This window comes from Lactuca serriola, chromosome 4 (assembly GCF_051521515.1).
Source record: "Lactuca serriola cultivar US96UC23 chromosome 4, Lser_US96UC23_V15, whole genome shotgun sequence".
NCBI classification, from domain to species: Eukaryota; Viridiplantae; Streptophyta; class Magnoliopsida; order Asterales; family Asteraceae; genus Lactuca; species Lactuca serriola.
The window spans coordinates 396,950,819-396,966,840 of NC_136411.1; the positions used below are offsets into that span (position 1 = coordinate 396,950,819).

The following is a 16,022-nucleotide window of genomic DNA, read 5'->3' on the forward strand; positions in this document are numbered from 1 at the left end:
AGAGAAGCAACAATCCCAAGAAAAAAAGGAGAGAGGGCCTAAATCAGGCATGGGAAATTTAGATGAGAGCCTTTGGATGATGCATGTGATAAGAGCGGAAGATTAGGGTCTTGTTGGACCATTATATTTTGATTTTTGGACTATTACTAGTATTTTGGGCTCTTTTGGATGTAGGCCCACAAAGGGATTTGTGACATCCCCAAAATCTCGGCCAGAAAAGACCGATTTCATTTATGCTTTTTAAAATATTTTCAGAGTAAATCCTTTTGATTTAAAAGAGTTGCAGAATTTGTTCCCAAAAAGCATAAACGATAACATTACAAGCCATTCAACAAATATATACATATATAGACTTTTAAATAAAACAACTTGATGATTCATCCATCTTATGCCCTCGCGCCACTACCTGTAATATGAATAAACTGAGTGGGTCAGGCTTGAGAGCCTGGTGAACATATAGGGTTTTCAACCCACAATAAATAATTATATTTAATTTCACCAACCAACAATAACCCGATTACCCATTCCCGTTATCGTCACTTTATGTCCCTAAAACAACATCTATCTCAAGGGACCTAATCTAGGATGTTCATCGGGACGGACATTACTGCTAAGGGGTTTCCTCAACAATAGATATCCTAAAGGCAACCATGAGGGGGATAGAGTACACCGGTGAACACATCGTTCACAACACCTACAGGTTATGAACCTACTAGCGTTCCACAGGACTGTCTAGAAAGAGTCTGTGGTCGTTATCCATACTCCGCTGAATAACTAGATCAACAACAACAACATCGAGGCCTCTCATCTGTTTATCACACATCAACTATCTACCCATGTTCTACTCAACATATTAGTAGATAAAAATATATATTTTTATACATAGTTTAAAACCTGTATAGCATTCTCATTCAATACATATTCCCAACAACAGATGAGACACATACAAATAACACGTATTTCATAGAGAATAAATCATATCTATGAAATAGAAGAAAGTGAATATATACATTCACACAAGTGTCTGCCATGCTCCTCTTGGCTTTTCGAGTAAATCAGAATGTCATCTATGAGCACTATCACAAATTTATCAAGGAATGGATTACAAACCCGATTCATTAAATCCATGAATGTTGCTGGAGCATTGGTTAGTCCAAACGACATAACCAAGAACTCGTAGTGTCCATATCTAGTTCTGAATGCAGTCTTCTCGATATCTTGCTCTCTTACTTTTAGCTGATGATATCCTGACCTTAGATCGATCTTCTAGAAATAGCTCGAACCTTGCAATTGATCAAACAGGTTATCAATCCTTGGTAATGTGTATCTATTCTTTATCGTTGCTTTATTCAACTCTCTGTAATCAATGCACATCCTCATGCTCCCGTCTTTCTTCTTTACGAATAACACTAGAGCTCCCCAGGGCGATGAACTAGGTCTAATGAAACCTTTTTCCAATAACTCATGAAGTTGCATTATCAGCTCCTTCATCTCCGTCGGTGCTAATCGGTAAGGTCCTTTTGCTATTGGCGTCGTCCCTGGTAACAAGTCTATTCTAAACTCCACTTGTCTATCAGGAGGTAATCCGGGAAGATCTTCGGGAAATACTTCCGGATAATCACACACGACGAGAATGCTCTGCATCTCCTTTTTCTCCTTCTTTGCATCAATCGCAAATGCTAGATACGACGTACATCCTTTGGCTAAACACTTTTTGGCTTTCATCAATGAAATGATTCCAGAACTTACTCTGCGTTTATCTCCATACACCATAAACGACTCTTTCCCTGACGGGTTTACCTTTACAATCATCTTCTTGCACAATATCTCGGCGTCATTGGCGCTAAGCCAATCCATTCCCAACAAGATGTCGAAACCATTAAGTTCTATAGACAATAATTCCTCGTGGAATTTATTCCCATTCAAGTCAATTAAGATGTTTTTCACACAATGGCTAATAGGTACAAACTTGCCACTAGCAACTTCGACTAATAAGACATTATCTAGTCTATCAACAGGCAAAGCTAGTTTCCTACCAAATTCATGCGAAATAAAGGAGTAGTTGGCTCCATAATCAAATAAAATTTGGGCAGGCAATGTGTTTATGAGAAAGGTACCTGAAGCGACATCAACTTCATCTTTAGCAGCTTCCAGCGTCATCTGGAATGCTCTCGCCTTCGGCTTTGGCGGAATGTTGGGTCTAGCTGCCTCCTTCTTCTTCACGCAGTCCCTCGACATGTGTCCCTTCTCACCACAACCGTAGCAAAATTTCTTAGTGAGGGTGCATTCATTGGCATAGTGCCCTAGCTTTCCACATTTAAAACATGTGGCCACCACTTCACATTTCCCATGATGCTTCTTCTTACATTTTTCGCACCATTTCGCTTCGCCTCCTCCTCCTCTCGAACTAGACTTCGAGAACTTGTTTGTATTGTTGGACCCTGAAGGTCCATCACACTTCCTCTTTTCACCAATCTCTATCTTTTCCAGACCCCTTTCCTTTTTTTGGGCCTCCACATTCTTAGCTGCTCGAACAACTGTTTTTAGAGTGGTTGCCATCTTGACTGTCGGGCCAAAGTCAGCAGACAGTCCATTAGCGAACCTCTCAATCTTGGAGAGTTTCGTTGGCACTAGGTATGGAAATAACTTCATTTTCTCAGTGAATACAGTAGCATAGTCATCTATGCTCATCCTCCCCTTCTTCAAGTTTTGGAACTCATTGTTCAGATCAATCAGATCTATCTCTGAACAATACTGCACCCTTAGTTGTTCCAAGAACTCCTCCCATGACATTTTCAGGGCTTCTCCTCGTGGCATAGTATCTACCAGCAACTTCCACCAACTCAAGACTCCAGTCTTCAGTTGTCTAACTGCAAAGACAGTCTTCTGTTTGTTGCTACAGTCGTAACTTTCAAATAACATCTCCATTTCGGAGATCCAATCCATAATCTCAACAGACTTCGGGCTTCCAGAAAGACTTGGCGGCTTGGCGCCCAAAAAATTCTTGTACATTCGCCCATCCTTGTTGGTTCTCCTTTCCAGGGCATTCCTTCGTTCTCCTTGAGTCCCAACTTGACTCACCATGCGACTGTTGTTCCCTTCCTCCGATTGCTCGGGAATCAGTTCGGGTTCCTTAATAGGTATGATTGGTTCGTCCCTATTTTCATGTAACATCCGTCGCATTTCATCACTTTGTTCGGCTAACATAGCCCGAATCGTGGCTTGCACCCCATCCATTGTTATTGGTTCTGGTGCTGCTGCTACAACAGGTATTTTCTCAATCACTGGTGGTTGATTCCTATTTTCATCCGTGTTTCCAACGCCACTCCTTGTTCTCACTATTTTTGATCTATACATTGGATAAGGTGAAATTAGATCATCATTCACGATAGATATTCAAATCATCCTTATTACTCCAAAACGTTTACATGTTAGTTCTAATACCGTAGACATACACTTAGAATCCTACACACATAAGGTTTCTAGATCTGGTCGGCAACAGACCATAGATCTGAACAATTAATATCATATATGGCAACATATAACATTTAGCACATGAAAGCATTTTAGGCAGCTTCCTAAAATATACTAGTGCTCGTGTCTATATTATAACATTCACACATCTCACAATCTCCACTTAGCATTCTAAGTTTAAGTCTAAAAATCCTACAAATTCCTAGTTCGCTTAAACTAATGCTTTGATACCAACTGTGACATCCCCAAAATCTCGGCCAGAAAATACCGATTTCATTTATGCTTTTTAAAATAATTTCAGAGTAAATCCTTTTGATTTAAAAGAGTTGTAGAATTTGTTCTCAAAACAAAATATGATAAAATAATATTTATCAAAGCATTTCATCAAGAGATGCGTTTTCATTATATAATCAAAACTCGGGATGTCATGTTCCGATACAGACCATAAAGCATAAACGATAACATTACAAGCCATTCAACAAATATATACATATATAGACTTGTAAATAAAACAACTTGATGATTTATCCATCTTATGCCCTCACACCACTACCTGTAATACGAATAAACTGAGTGGGTCAGGCTTGGGAGCCTGGTGAGCATATAGGGTTTTCAACCCACAATAAATAATTATATTTAATTTCACCAACCAACAATAACCCGATTACCCATTCCCGTTATCCTCACTTTATGTCCCTAAAACAACATCTATCTCAAGGGACCTAATCTAGGATTTTCATTGGGACGGACATTACTGCTAAGGGGTTTCCTCAACAATAGATATCCTAAAGGCAACCATGAGGGGGATAGAGTACACCGGTGAACACATCGTTCACAACACCTACAGGTTATGAACCTACTAGCATTCCACAGGACTGTCTAGAAAGAGTCTGTGGTCGTTATCCATACTCCGCTGAATAACTAGATCAACAACAACAACATCGAGACCTCTCATCTGTTTATCACACATCAACTATCTACCCATGTTCTACCCAACATATTAGTAGATAAAAATATATATTTTTATACATAATTTAAAACCTGTATAGCATTCTCATTCAATACATATTCCCAACAACAGATGAGACTACGTACTACGACTTTCGTTTAGACTTCGTTGGCTAATTCTGAATTTATTTTTATTATTTATTTTTAGTAGGCCGGGACAAGAAAACTCCGTTATAAATTCATAACTTCTTCATCCGACGTCCGTTTTCGCTTATTTTTTTTATCGTTTCACTACAATTAACGAGATCTTCGATTCTCGTTTATATTGTTTCGGCTAAAAACTATTCAGTCTCAAATCGAGTATTCGGGCTACATACTGCTAAGTCGAAACTTAAAAAAATCATAACTTCCTCATATAAAGTCAGATTTGGGCGTTCTTTTGATGCATGCTCTCAGTTTAACGAACTCTACGACTTTCGTTTAGATCATTAAGGCTAAATATCGCTCTAACGTAAATTTCACTTTTTACATCATTCAGCGTTGTCGGTTCTGTCGCGAAACTTCGACAGGTCATAACTTCTTCGTTATAACTCGGATTTTGGCATTCTTTATATATTCGGAAACCTTGTTTGAACTTGTAACAACGCAAATTTTCAAACAAAATTTTCATTTAAAATAAAGTGATTTTACTCAACCAATAGCATTTATTCCATGTTTCATATCAAATACATATATAAAATCCCCAAGATCTCAAATAGCAGCAGTGTGTATGCATCATGCCGGCGCCTTCCCACGGTCCTCGCTAGTACCTGAAACACATACATAACAACTTGTAAGCATAAATGCTTAGTGAGTTCCCCAGTATACGACTTACACATATACGCCTTTCCAGGCCCTGACCTTCCGGCCCACAATACATTGCCTTTCGGCCCGTAACATAATCGCCTTCCGGCCCATAACATATTGCCTTCCGGCCCGTAACATATTGCCTTCCGGCCCATAACATATTGCCTTCCGGCCCGTAACATATTGCCTTCCGGCCCATAACATTTACGACACATAATACATTTAATCTAGCACACATAGCACATATATCATACATCATACCTGACCTTTCTGTCACATAACATATCGCCTTCCGGCCCGTATAAACATACATATCATGCATAGCAACTACCTTTCTATTTATAGCATAAATAACACATATCATATTCGACCTTCCGGTCTCACAGTCAAACCCTTCCGGGTGTAGTATAGTGAGAAGACTCACCTCGTGGTAATGAAAACTATCAACTCTTGAAACCACTCGCACTCGATCCGCCGATCTGCAGACTCCCTATAATACCATATACCCTTATTAATACTCTTATCATCCAAGACAACTGACCCTAAGAAATTACATGCAGGTCAACTCTGGTCAACGATCAACTTGACCGGACTCGTCGAGTGCAAAGGCGACTCGACGAGTCTAGACGTCCTCCCCAACTTTCCCTGTTGTTCCCTTTCCACTCGTCGAGTATCCCCCTTGACTCGACGAGATCCACGTGGAAGAATCGCGGGGCCACCCCGACTCCACTCGCCGAGTCTGAAGAACAACTCGGCGAGTCCCAGTGAATCTTCAAGCTACTCGCCGAGTCTGAAGAACAACTCGGCGAGTCCCAATAAATCTTCAAGCTACTCGCCGAGTCTGATCATTGGACTCCGCGAGTCCATGCCATGCAGACGAGCAACTGCTTCCTGAAATACGTATGGTCCCGAGATATACAATCATGGGACTTTCTGGACTTCTAAACATCTTATTACTGGGGTATAAACGTCTGGGTAATAACATAATAACCCATCTAATCACTAAATGGGTTTCATAAACCCTAGATTCGTATACACATCAAAATAACAGAAATGGTCCGAGTATTACCTGAAAACGCATTCTCTGTGTCCCCAAACCTCAGGACTCGATCCTCCTTGATATTCCTTTGGCCAAACTCTTCTTCTTCTTGCCTAACAAGTTCCTCCAAGTTCCAATAGCTTTCTCTCCTGCTCTAGACGTCCACAACGATTAGGGTTCTTCTCAATCGGCCAAAAGACGGACAATGACGGCCTAAGAGGCGTTATATACGATCCAAAACCAAACGGCTAGGGTTTCTGCTGAACAGCGTCGACTCGCCGAGTCCATATCTGGACTCGTCGAGTCCAGTCGCGAACCCGCGACCAAGTCTGCGGTCCTACTCGGCGAGTCTGGCTCCAACTCGCCGAGTCCCTTCCTAAAATGCCCCCAAAAATAGTTTTAAAGCAATACCTGAAATTCCGGGCTGTTATAGAACTACTACAACATTATACATAGATATTAGCTTTATCTAACATTTTATTTTGATGCTTATTTTTATTCTTAGTTACATTAAGACACACAATTAAGCACAAAACACATAATACTCAAATAATACACTTCTATTATCTCAAAACGGGTTACAAAGGTTAACCTAGACTATTACATCAACATTAATGACAAGCCCAGAAACATAGGCGTTACAAGATTTGGGCCCAATTTGGAAGGTTGGGCCATGGTTGGGCTTTGGGTGACCATTTTGGATTTTAGGCCTTTTGAGTAGTTGGATCGGGCCTTTAGTTATGGGTAAAATGGTCTTTTACCTTAGCTTAGGCTTTTAGTTATGGGTCGGAATCCAATTATTAATTGGATGTTAGTTTTGATGATAGAGCGGTGATTTTTCCGGTCTAACAGTCAGGGATTCATTAAGAGATTCAACAACTAGATGTGAGTTCTTTTCACCATGTTTAGTGGGTCGAAGGTACCAATGTCCGATCATGGTTTGTTATGTTAGGATGCTAGATGTCTGCGTGACTCTTGCATATGTATGTGCTTGTATGCTTACCGGGCGGGGCCCGATGGTTATTCTGTATGCCATTACTCATTATACTTGTATGTTTATATGTTGGGCGGGACCCGTTATGCAAGTTAGGGCGAGGCCCGTTATACTCAGTGCGAGGCCTGTTATGCGAGTTAGGGCGGGGCCCGTTATGAGAGTTAAGGTGGGGCCCGTTACACTCATCGGGTGGGGCCTATTACATGTTTGATATGTGTGGTATGTGGTATTTGGGGAAACTGACTAAGCTTCGTGCTTACGGTTTTCAGTTTATGTTTCAAGTACTTTTGGTGTAAAGGGGAAGAGATCGGGGTGATTGCAGTGCACACACTATTTTGTTCCGCATTCTTATGATTACTCTGATGTTTTATGACTTAGATGATAGAATTGGATTTACTATGGTTATGATGATGTTTGGATAATTGTTTTAGTAATTAAAAATTGAAATTTTTTGGGACGTTTCAAGTTGGTATCAGAGCCTTGGTTTGAGGGATTCAAACGTACTCTCGGGTATGTATGAACTCTAACTGAGGGTTTGGTAATTTTTTTCTCAAAAAGTAAATATTTTATAAAAAGAGTTTCTGATAAAAGAAAAGGGTGTGGTGCATGCAATTGACCGAGCTCGAGTAAGTCTTCCCAAAATACCCATACATGATTTACGATATGCTTTGATTTTTGAATTTGTGAATCACATGCTAGTTAGGGCTAAGGATTTGCTCAGGATTTGCATGATAGAATGATAGGAGAGATGCCTTTACACGCCTTCTGTATGATCTTGTAGACTTGCATGCTAGTACTGATCAGTCAGTGATACGATGACCTGATTAGGTTATGCTTGGTTCCGATTACTCGATGCTCAAATCCTGCTTGCTTTGTGCTTTTTAGGAGTTCTCACTAATGTCAACTAACTAGTAAGAGAATTTGTTAAGTTACGTATTATTGACACTAAATAATTTCAGAAGGTTACGTTTTAACTCTATTGTGCAAATCTTGTTTGAGTCCAACCCTTGTAGTGTGAGTCCTCTCATTCGAAAAATTATCTGGTCTTAGTGATATATAATTGTATTCGTGATCTAGTTAGAGGGAGATAGCAGGAGTTCCTTCTACAACTGATGACGGAGAGTGGTACGGTGGTTACCCTAGGAAAACCTAGGAAGAGATTTAGTACTCGGAACCTTATCTTGATGAGGATTATTTGTTCGGATAAGAAGTAACTTGGAGGATTCAAGGCAATCCTTGAGGAAAGTGCGGATAGATGTGGAAGCTAGTATAGGCCCGTACTACTGGAAGCAGAGGATCCGTAATCGAGTCAAGGAGATTTGCGATGAAACCAGGAAGCTCATAGAGTATGAGATTCCTCGATATATATTTTGATGGTTTATATGGTCTATTTTCAGTATGGTGACTCTTCGAGGCAGACCGGTTGGTACTTCTGGTGCCGGTGAGGGCTCGAGCTCAGGTTCTGGAGCCGGGCAGTTTGATGATTAGACGCATGATTTCATTTTGTCTGAGATTACACATTGCATACTTGAGCAGACTCATGTGATCTTCGGTATAATTAATGAGGGTATTATGGAGCTGTTGGAGGAGAGTTTGGGATCTTTCCATTTTGATATGGTAGCCATGTCGGGAGCACATTCATTGACCTTCCGTGAGTTCAGGGCATGTGGAGCCCTGAAGTTCTTCGGGAAGAAGGACCTGATTGTGAGCAGAAAATGGTTTGCAGATGTTGCTAATGCTTTCCACACCAGAAGTTGCCCTGAAGGGGAAAAGGTAAGACTTGCATCCTGTCTTCTGAAAGACAGAGCCTGGGACTGGTGGGAGGAGGTAGGACATGCATTGGGAGGCAAGACAATTTAGTCCATGAAATGGGATGATTTTGTGACTAGATTCAAGGCTGAGTTTGCACTAGTGATTGAGGTGTAACAGTTGGCGTGAGAGTTTTAGGATCTCTGCTAGACTACTGAGACGGTGGTTGAGATCACCACAATGTTCCAAGAGAGAGCGTTGTTGGTTCCACAGTATGTGGCGGACGAGGAGATTAAGAAGGCGAGGTACCATGAGATGTTCATGAGTGATATTCGGCAGTTTGTGAGCCGATCCAGTTGCAAGAAACTGGATGATATGATTGAGAGAGCTAGGGAATGGGAGATATTGATGGGTTTTGAGCACTATAGCATCCCTATGGTGTACATATAACCCTAATGCTTTGGATCTAAGTTTTCTCTAGTTATATGTCACACCCCCGAACCGGAACGACGGAAACGTCCGGGGGCGGATGACGTCATTGTACAATATCATAACAGTTGAATATAAATGAAACATAGCAACACAAACATTCATACCTTAATATTAAGTTTACATTGTTTACAATACTTGTTTTGTTCAAAAGTTAAACACGAATAACAAAAGTAGAAATAACATAATGCAGCGACGCCATGCCTCGATCGTGGTGAATACATGTCTACTAGATCCATGAGAATACAAGTCGTTTTGAAAAGCATCAACTAAAAAGTTGGTGAGTTCATAAGCATTCTTGTAAGAAAGCTTGGTAATATTTATGTTCATAGTAAGTTGTAAAACTCCAGAAAATCCAATATTTTCTGATAAAAGTAGTTTGTGAGTCTCGTTTCAAAAACCGTGTATAGTTGCATGCATGTTGTTCGTTTTCCTTGGTTTGTGTTAGCAAGAATGTGTTCCCAGAAAATCCTATATTTTCTGTTATGTGAAAATTTGTGGTCTTAAAACTCTATGAACAAGTTGTGACATTAGTTTTTAAAAAAACATACAAAACATAGATCGAAATTTTATAAAACTACCAGGGTGTATATCCTTCCCTTGTAAAGTAAGGATATATATAGTTACAGAAAAATGCAGTATTTTCCTTAAAGATGAACTATGGTCTTAAACCCTATGACCCTGATGGAGGTGAATATCGTACAAGAAATAGTTTATAGTTTTGTTTATTTCTATAAAACTAATGAAGTATAAGCTTCTCGTAAACCCAAGAATTGTTTTGTATATCCTTATGTGAGTCGTTACAACTATACTAATGACTAAATGCCTGGCTTGCTATCTTTCAGGCGTCAGTTTCAAGATTTTTGTCACCTTAGACTGGCCTGGTCTAACTGTAGCGAACAACTCAGGTGTGGGGGTGTTAACCCCGTATAGATCTATACACAACTATCGCGCTCTCCCTCCAGGAGACTCTGATTGTAACTAACAGGACTTACCGCGTACGCTAGGTAGGTACGAATAAAGGTGTCTCACAAGAGCCTTAACAGATTTATGTGAACTATGACTCCCATTGTTAAAAATGCAAAAAAAAAAAAATGTTTTCCTTGGGTAAAGTTATGACTGCAGCTTTATGACACACATTTTATTCCTGTCGTAAAAACTCTGTTTTATATACCGATTTGACAAAATTGTTCATAACGCCTTTTATAAATATTTACTATCGGACTAGTCAACTTGTAATATGTTTTGTGAAAACACCATAGTACTCTAGGTTTTAAACCCTTAAAGTGGTAACAACGTATTATGATTATTTTACTCGCAATGTTTATTATTAGAAAAATAACCAAGTTTTGTAGGGTGTTTTAATATACCCAAAATTTTATTGAAATCTTTGTAAACAAAAATATTCTATTTTTATTGTGACTATAATATTGCCACAAGTTCCACCAAAACCTCTTATAAATCCATGAAATCTATTATGTTTCATTATTTGCACAAGTTTTAGTGGTAAAAGTATTTTTAACCACAAAGTTACCATTTTGAGCATAACTCATCATATTTTAACCTAGTAACTTTATTTTATTTTTAACATAATACCAAAATATGTAGATCTATTCAAAGATAACTTAGTTCTAACTACATGAGACTTGTAAAATCTCAAGTTTATGGAGTATTAACATGAAATAATAACATTTCAGCACACATAAACATATAAACTTATGGGTGCATGCAATTATCCAAGGATTTAAACAAGATTTGACTTGTACTCCCCCCCCCCCAAAAGAATGAAAAACTTGAAAAAGGTGGGGTATGAAGCTCACCTTGAGTAGTTGAAGGGTGTAGTTGAAGTGATGAGAGGGAAAGTTTGATCCTAAACACTGGGAGTGTTAGAATTTTCAACACATAGAGTTATGTGTAAATAAGATGAAAATAACAAGATAAGATGTACATTCATTGACCAAGTTTGAATCACTTACGTGGGTTTAGGGAAGAGCCTTTGAGGAATTTGTGTTCTAATAGTTTGAAGTTTGAATTCTTAGAGAGTAACTTGAGATTTCTCAGTAAATGAAAATGAGGAAATGTGTTATGGAAAGAGGGGTTTATGCTCCTAAAGAAGAGGGTGAAGTTGAGAACATGCTTGCTTGGGTTACTGGAGGATCATGCTTTTTTATTTGGTAGATAATACGTGTTTACCCGTGAAAGCTTTGGAAATGGTTGAAATGTCCCACCCTAAAGTCAATGTATTTGTCTTTTCTTCAATGCAAATCCGTAAACACCTTAAAATATCTAAGCATGGTAGTAAACATAAAGTGTTTACGCCCTAGAATGGTCTTACCCTTGAGTTTACGCCCCATGTGTGGTCCACCAAAGAGTTTTTGCCCAAACATCACATCCCTAAGGTAGTTTATGCCCTATCATGGATGCCCTAAGTAGTCTACGTCACTAATGTGGTCCACCAAGGCGTTTACGCCCTAAGATCCTTCCTAGGATGGTGTTTACGCCCAAGATACTTCCTAGCATGGTGTTTACGCCCAAAATACTTCCTAGCATGGTGTTTACGCCTAAGGGGTCCACTAAGGAGGTGTTCACGGCCATAGGTGGTCCTACTAAGGAGGTTCACGGTTTTGGGTGATTTTCCAAGGGTGTGTTCATGTTTTTAGCTAGTATGCTCTCAAAGGTGATGGCCTTAGTGGGATATTGTGCTAAAACTTCCAATCAAAGTGTTTAATGTGTGTTTCTTGTTAACTAACCAAGGGTGCATTCAACCATGGTTCCACAAGGCTTATAACACATTTATATCCATGTATGTTAGCTTAAGTCATTGTGTTTATGGTCTTAGCTCATAGGAAACTCTAATATGTTGGCTTTATAGTCCAAGCATTCAAGGTTGCAACATAACACAAGTCCTTATATCTATATCATGTGATTCTTAATTAAATACATTTGTCTAGTTTTTGCCTTGATAAACTTGTTTACTTTCAAGAGATTACCTTGTATGTGGCTTCCAAAGTGTACACTTTCATGTACAAGCATATATGCCCTTTTAGTCTTCAAGGTTTTCATTGTAGTAGGGTTACAAATTAGATCTTGCTTAATTCAAAAATTTTGGGTTGTCACATTATACATGCAATTTTCATTTTCCGAAGCATGAAGCCTAACTAGCATACAACATTGATATTTGAAACATAAAAACAAGTAAGATGATTACCTCTTTGTTGTAGCTTGTTAAACTTGGTCTTGCAAGAGCTTAGCACCTCAAATGTGATGTCTCAAATGCGTCACATTACACCAAGAACAAATGGAGGACAATGAGAAAGAGGGAGAGAGCTTGGAGGCACCAAAATCGGGTATACTCTTCTTAGAATACTTGCGTGTCCTGATTTTAGGGCTTAGGGGTTACATTTATAGTGTAGAATTCCAAGGGTCACTTGTAAACCCTAATCTATTCACTTAGGCTTTTGATCCAATAATTCATTTGGACTAACCCTTCATGGACTCTCACATAAGCTTAATCCATCACTAATCAATCATGGATCATTATCCCAAACTATATGTATCACTGATTAACATAATCAACCCCTGCTAATTTAATCAGTCTCTTTTGATCACTAAATTAATTCCTAATTAGTTATTGATCAATACCAATTAAATAATATGATTTCTCAATTAATATATTATTCTTATAATATATTAATAAATCACAAATAACCTCTTTCTCAAATATCATTCCTATCAAATTGCTCCGGTGAATGCAACCCAAATGAACCATCCTACTATCGGGTCAAGTACATACTAATTATAGTTATGGGCTTAGACACCTAATCCAACAAATATATCTAGAGATGGAAAAGAAGAGGAAGCCAGATTATGTGCAGAGTGTAGAGGATTCGGGCAAGAGGCCCAATGTTGTTGATACGAGATCGAGGGGCCATCAGGGCCGAGGCCGCTGTGGCAAGTTCGACAAGATGCACGATAGGGCGTGCAGGGTAGGTGGTTCTGGCTGCTTCAAGTGCTGATGGACAGGTCATATCAGCAGAGATTGTACCGCTACTACCATCACTACCCCAGTATCTGATCCGATTTGCTTTTAATGCAATTAGAGGGGCCATAAGAAGGCCCATTGTCTGAGTTTGACTGCAGCATGACCGATGTCAGCACCCGCTCCCGTGACTCTACGGATTATTGACGGCCGCCAGGGCATGGCGGATGCACCTGTGGTGTGGTGAAGAGCAAGACTTTTCAGTTGACGGTCGAGGAGGTCGTGCGGCACCTGATGTGGTGACGGGTATGTATCTTTTCCTTATCTCTTTATTTGTGTTGAATTGCTTGCTTATATTTATGTGTTTTATTTTTAGGAATGTTCCTCGTGAACAATATTTCTGCTTTGGTATTGTTTGATTCTGGGGCTACCCTATCATTTGTATCGCTTGCGCTTAGCAAGAGGTTTACTGAAGTTCAGGTTTAACGCACAAAACATATAGAGACCGACATCCACTTTGTTCAATATCAAGTTGCTTCCGGGCTAGTTTCGGTTTTCCTTGTCCCTTCCTCTTCTCAGTTTCATGAAGGGACTATTGTCAGCTTTGTGTGTGTTTCAGGACTTTAACACCGGTTTGAACATTCGAAAATTCCTCCCAATCAAACCAAACTACCAGGATGGCAGGATGTTAGTGTACATATATTTAGTATTATTCTTTGTATGCTTTGTATATGTATCACGTAGCCCAGCCCATACATAGTTGATGGCCCGTATGGCATCTCATGTATAAATGTACTCTTATATCTTCACTTGAATGGGCACAATATTTATTTTTAATATTATCTTATGAACCAGGAAATTTTTTTAATAATTACACCAAGTATGCAGCAAGTATGTAAAAGATTCAAAAACAGATGAGGTCCAAAATCATGGGAAATATGATGAGCTTTCTGGAAAAGAAAATTTGATCAAACTGAAATAATCAAAAGTTCGTTGACTTTGAACAAACCAAAAGTCATCTGGCGCCTGGCAAGGGTGTAGACATGATTATAAAAACTATTTACTAAACAATATAATAGGTGCTTATTTTAATTAAATATTTAAGAGGGTCACTTTGGAACTAATCTATATTAGTTGATTTTAAACTTGTTTTCCTTTTACTTGGTTATTTTTATTTTATCTATTTGGCAACCAAAATAGAATATAACTCCATTTAATTTATTTAAGTAGATGGATCATTAATTATTTTGAAATGGTGTATAGCGTATAATACAACGTGAAAAACAAGTTTGTCTAGAATTTTCAATACGGACTTAGGAGTCGGAGAGGGTCCATTTCTGGGTAACTTCCAATTTTCTTGAAGTAATTGTAAATTTTAAGACGACGGGCAGCCCACTTTTAGAAACTGGTCACCTATGATCCCCCTACGTATGTATGATCCTATATTCTTTTCAACCTTTCACTTTGGTCAACACGCGCAAAACAACAGGACCAACTCCATATATAAATAACACAAGTTTCACATTTTAAAGGCTCAGGGCTACCAGTTTAAACATTCGTTTTCATAATGGACAAAGAACAGCAATACGAACGTGTATTCAGACATCTGGACAAGAATGGTGACGGGAAGCTATCACCACCGGAGCTCCAAATTTGCATCGGGAAGATTGGTGAGGAGCTGTCATTGGAGGAGGCGGAGATTGTAGCTGAGTTAATAGACTCAGATGGTGATGGATTATTGAGCTTTGATGACTTGGTTAAAGTGGTGGAAGGTGCAAATGAAGAAGAAAAGGCGAATGATTTGAAGATGGCGTTTCGAATGTATGAAGAAGTTGAGGGGTGTGGTTGTATAACGCCCAAGAGTTTGAGGAGGATGCTTAGCAAACTAGGAGAGTCGAGAAGTGTGGATGAATGTAAGTTGATGATCGCCAGGTTTGACCTCGATGGCAACGGGTTCCTTGATTTCGGCGAGTTTCAGGACATGATGTCATGATGATTAGTATGCATGATTCAGAATATTAATTACCTGATTGATTCATACTTCATGTGTACGTTATGTATTCTTTCATTCTTCACGCCTTCATGGCCTATATGCCTATATGTTTGTGCGTTCCTTCGTCTTTAGATAATTCTTTTGGTGATTGACATCATTTAATTTGTTTTTTTTGTATATGTGATAGATGATTCATTCGTCCGAGTTGTAAATATAATTGGCTAGCTATTTATTTGCAATTTCACTTGTTACTTATCTATCGTCTTTTAATATACACCTCTTTATAAAGCTCAAAATTAATCGTAGTTTGTTTGTTGTAATGTTGGTGGTATAATTAGTCATCAGAAATCTACCTAGCTTCAAGTTGCATTTAAACGATCTGACACGACGAACGAGTGAAATTCTGGAAAATCAAATCCAAAAAAAAACACGTACACCACCGGAATATGAATACATCAACTATATTAGTATTTAGTTTATTGATGATGATATATTTCTAATATTTTATTAA

At 38.9% G+C, this 16,022-nt stretch overlaps 1 protein-coding gene across 1 annotated transcript; it reads left to right on the plus strand.

The window, feature by feature from the left end:
• The first annotated feature begins 15,038 nt into the window (after positions 1–15,038).
• LOC145097968 (Calcium-binding EF-hand family protein) lies at positions 15,039–15,647 on the plus strand. Its single transcript, XM_079035654.1, has one exon. The coding sequence runs from the start codon at positions 15,086–15,088 to the stop codon at positions 15,509–15,511; it is 426 nt and encodes a 141-aa protein (XP_078891780.1). The 5' UTR covers positions 15,039–15,085; the 3' UTR covers positions 15,512–15,647.
• Positions 15,648–16,022: the final 375 nt, after the last annotated feature.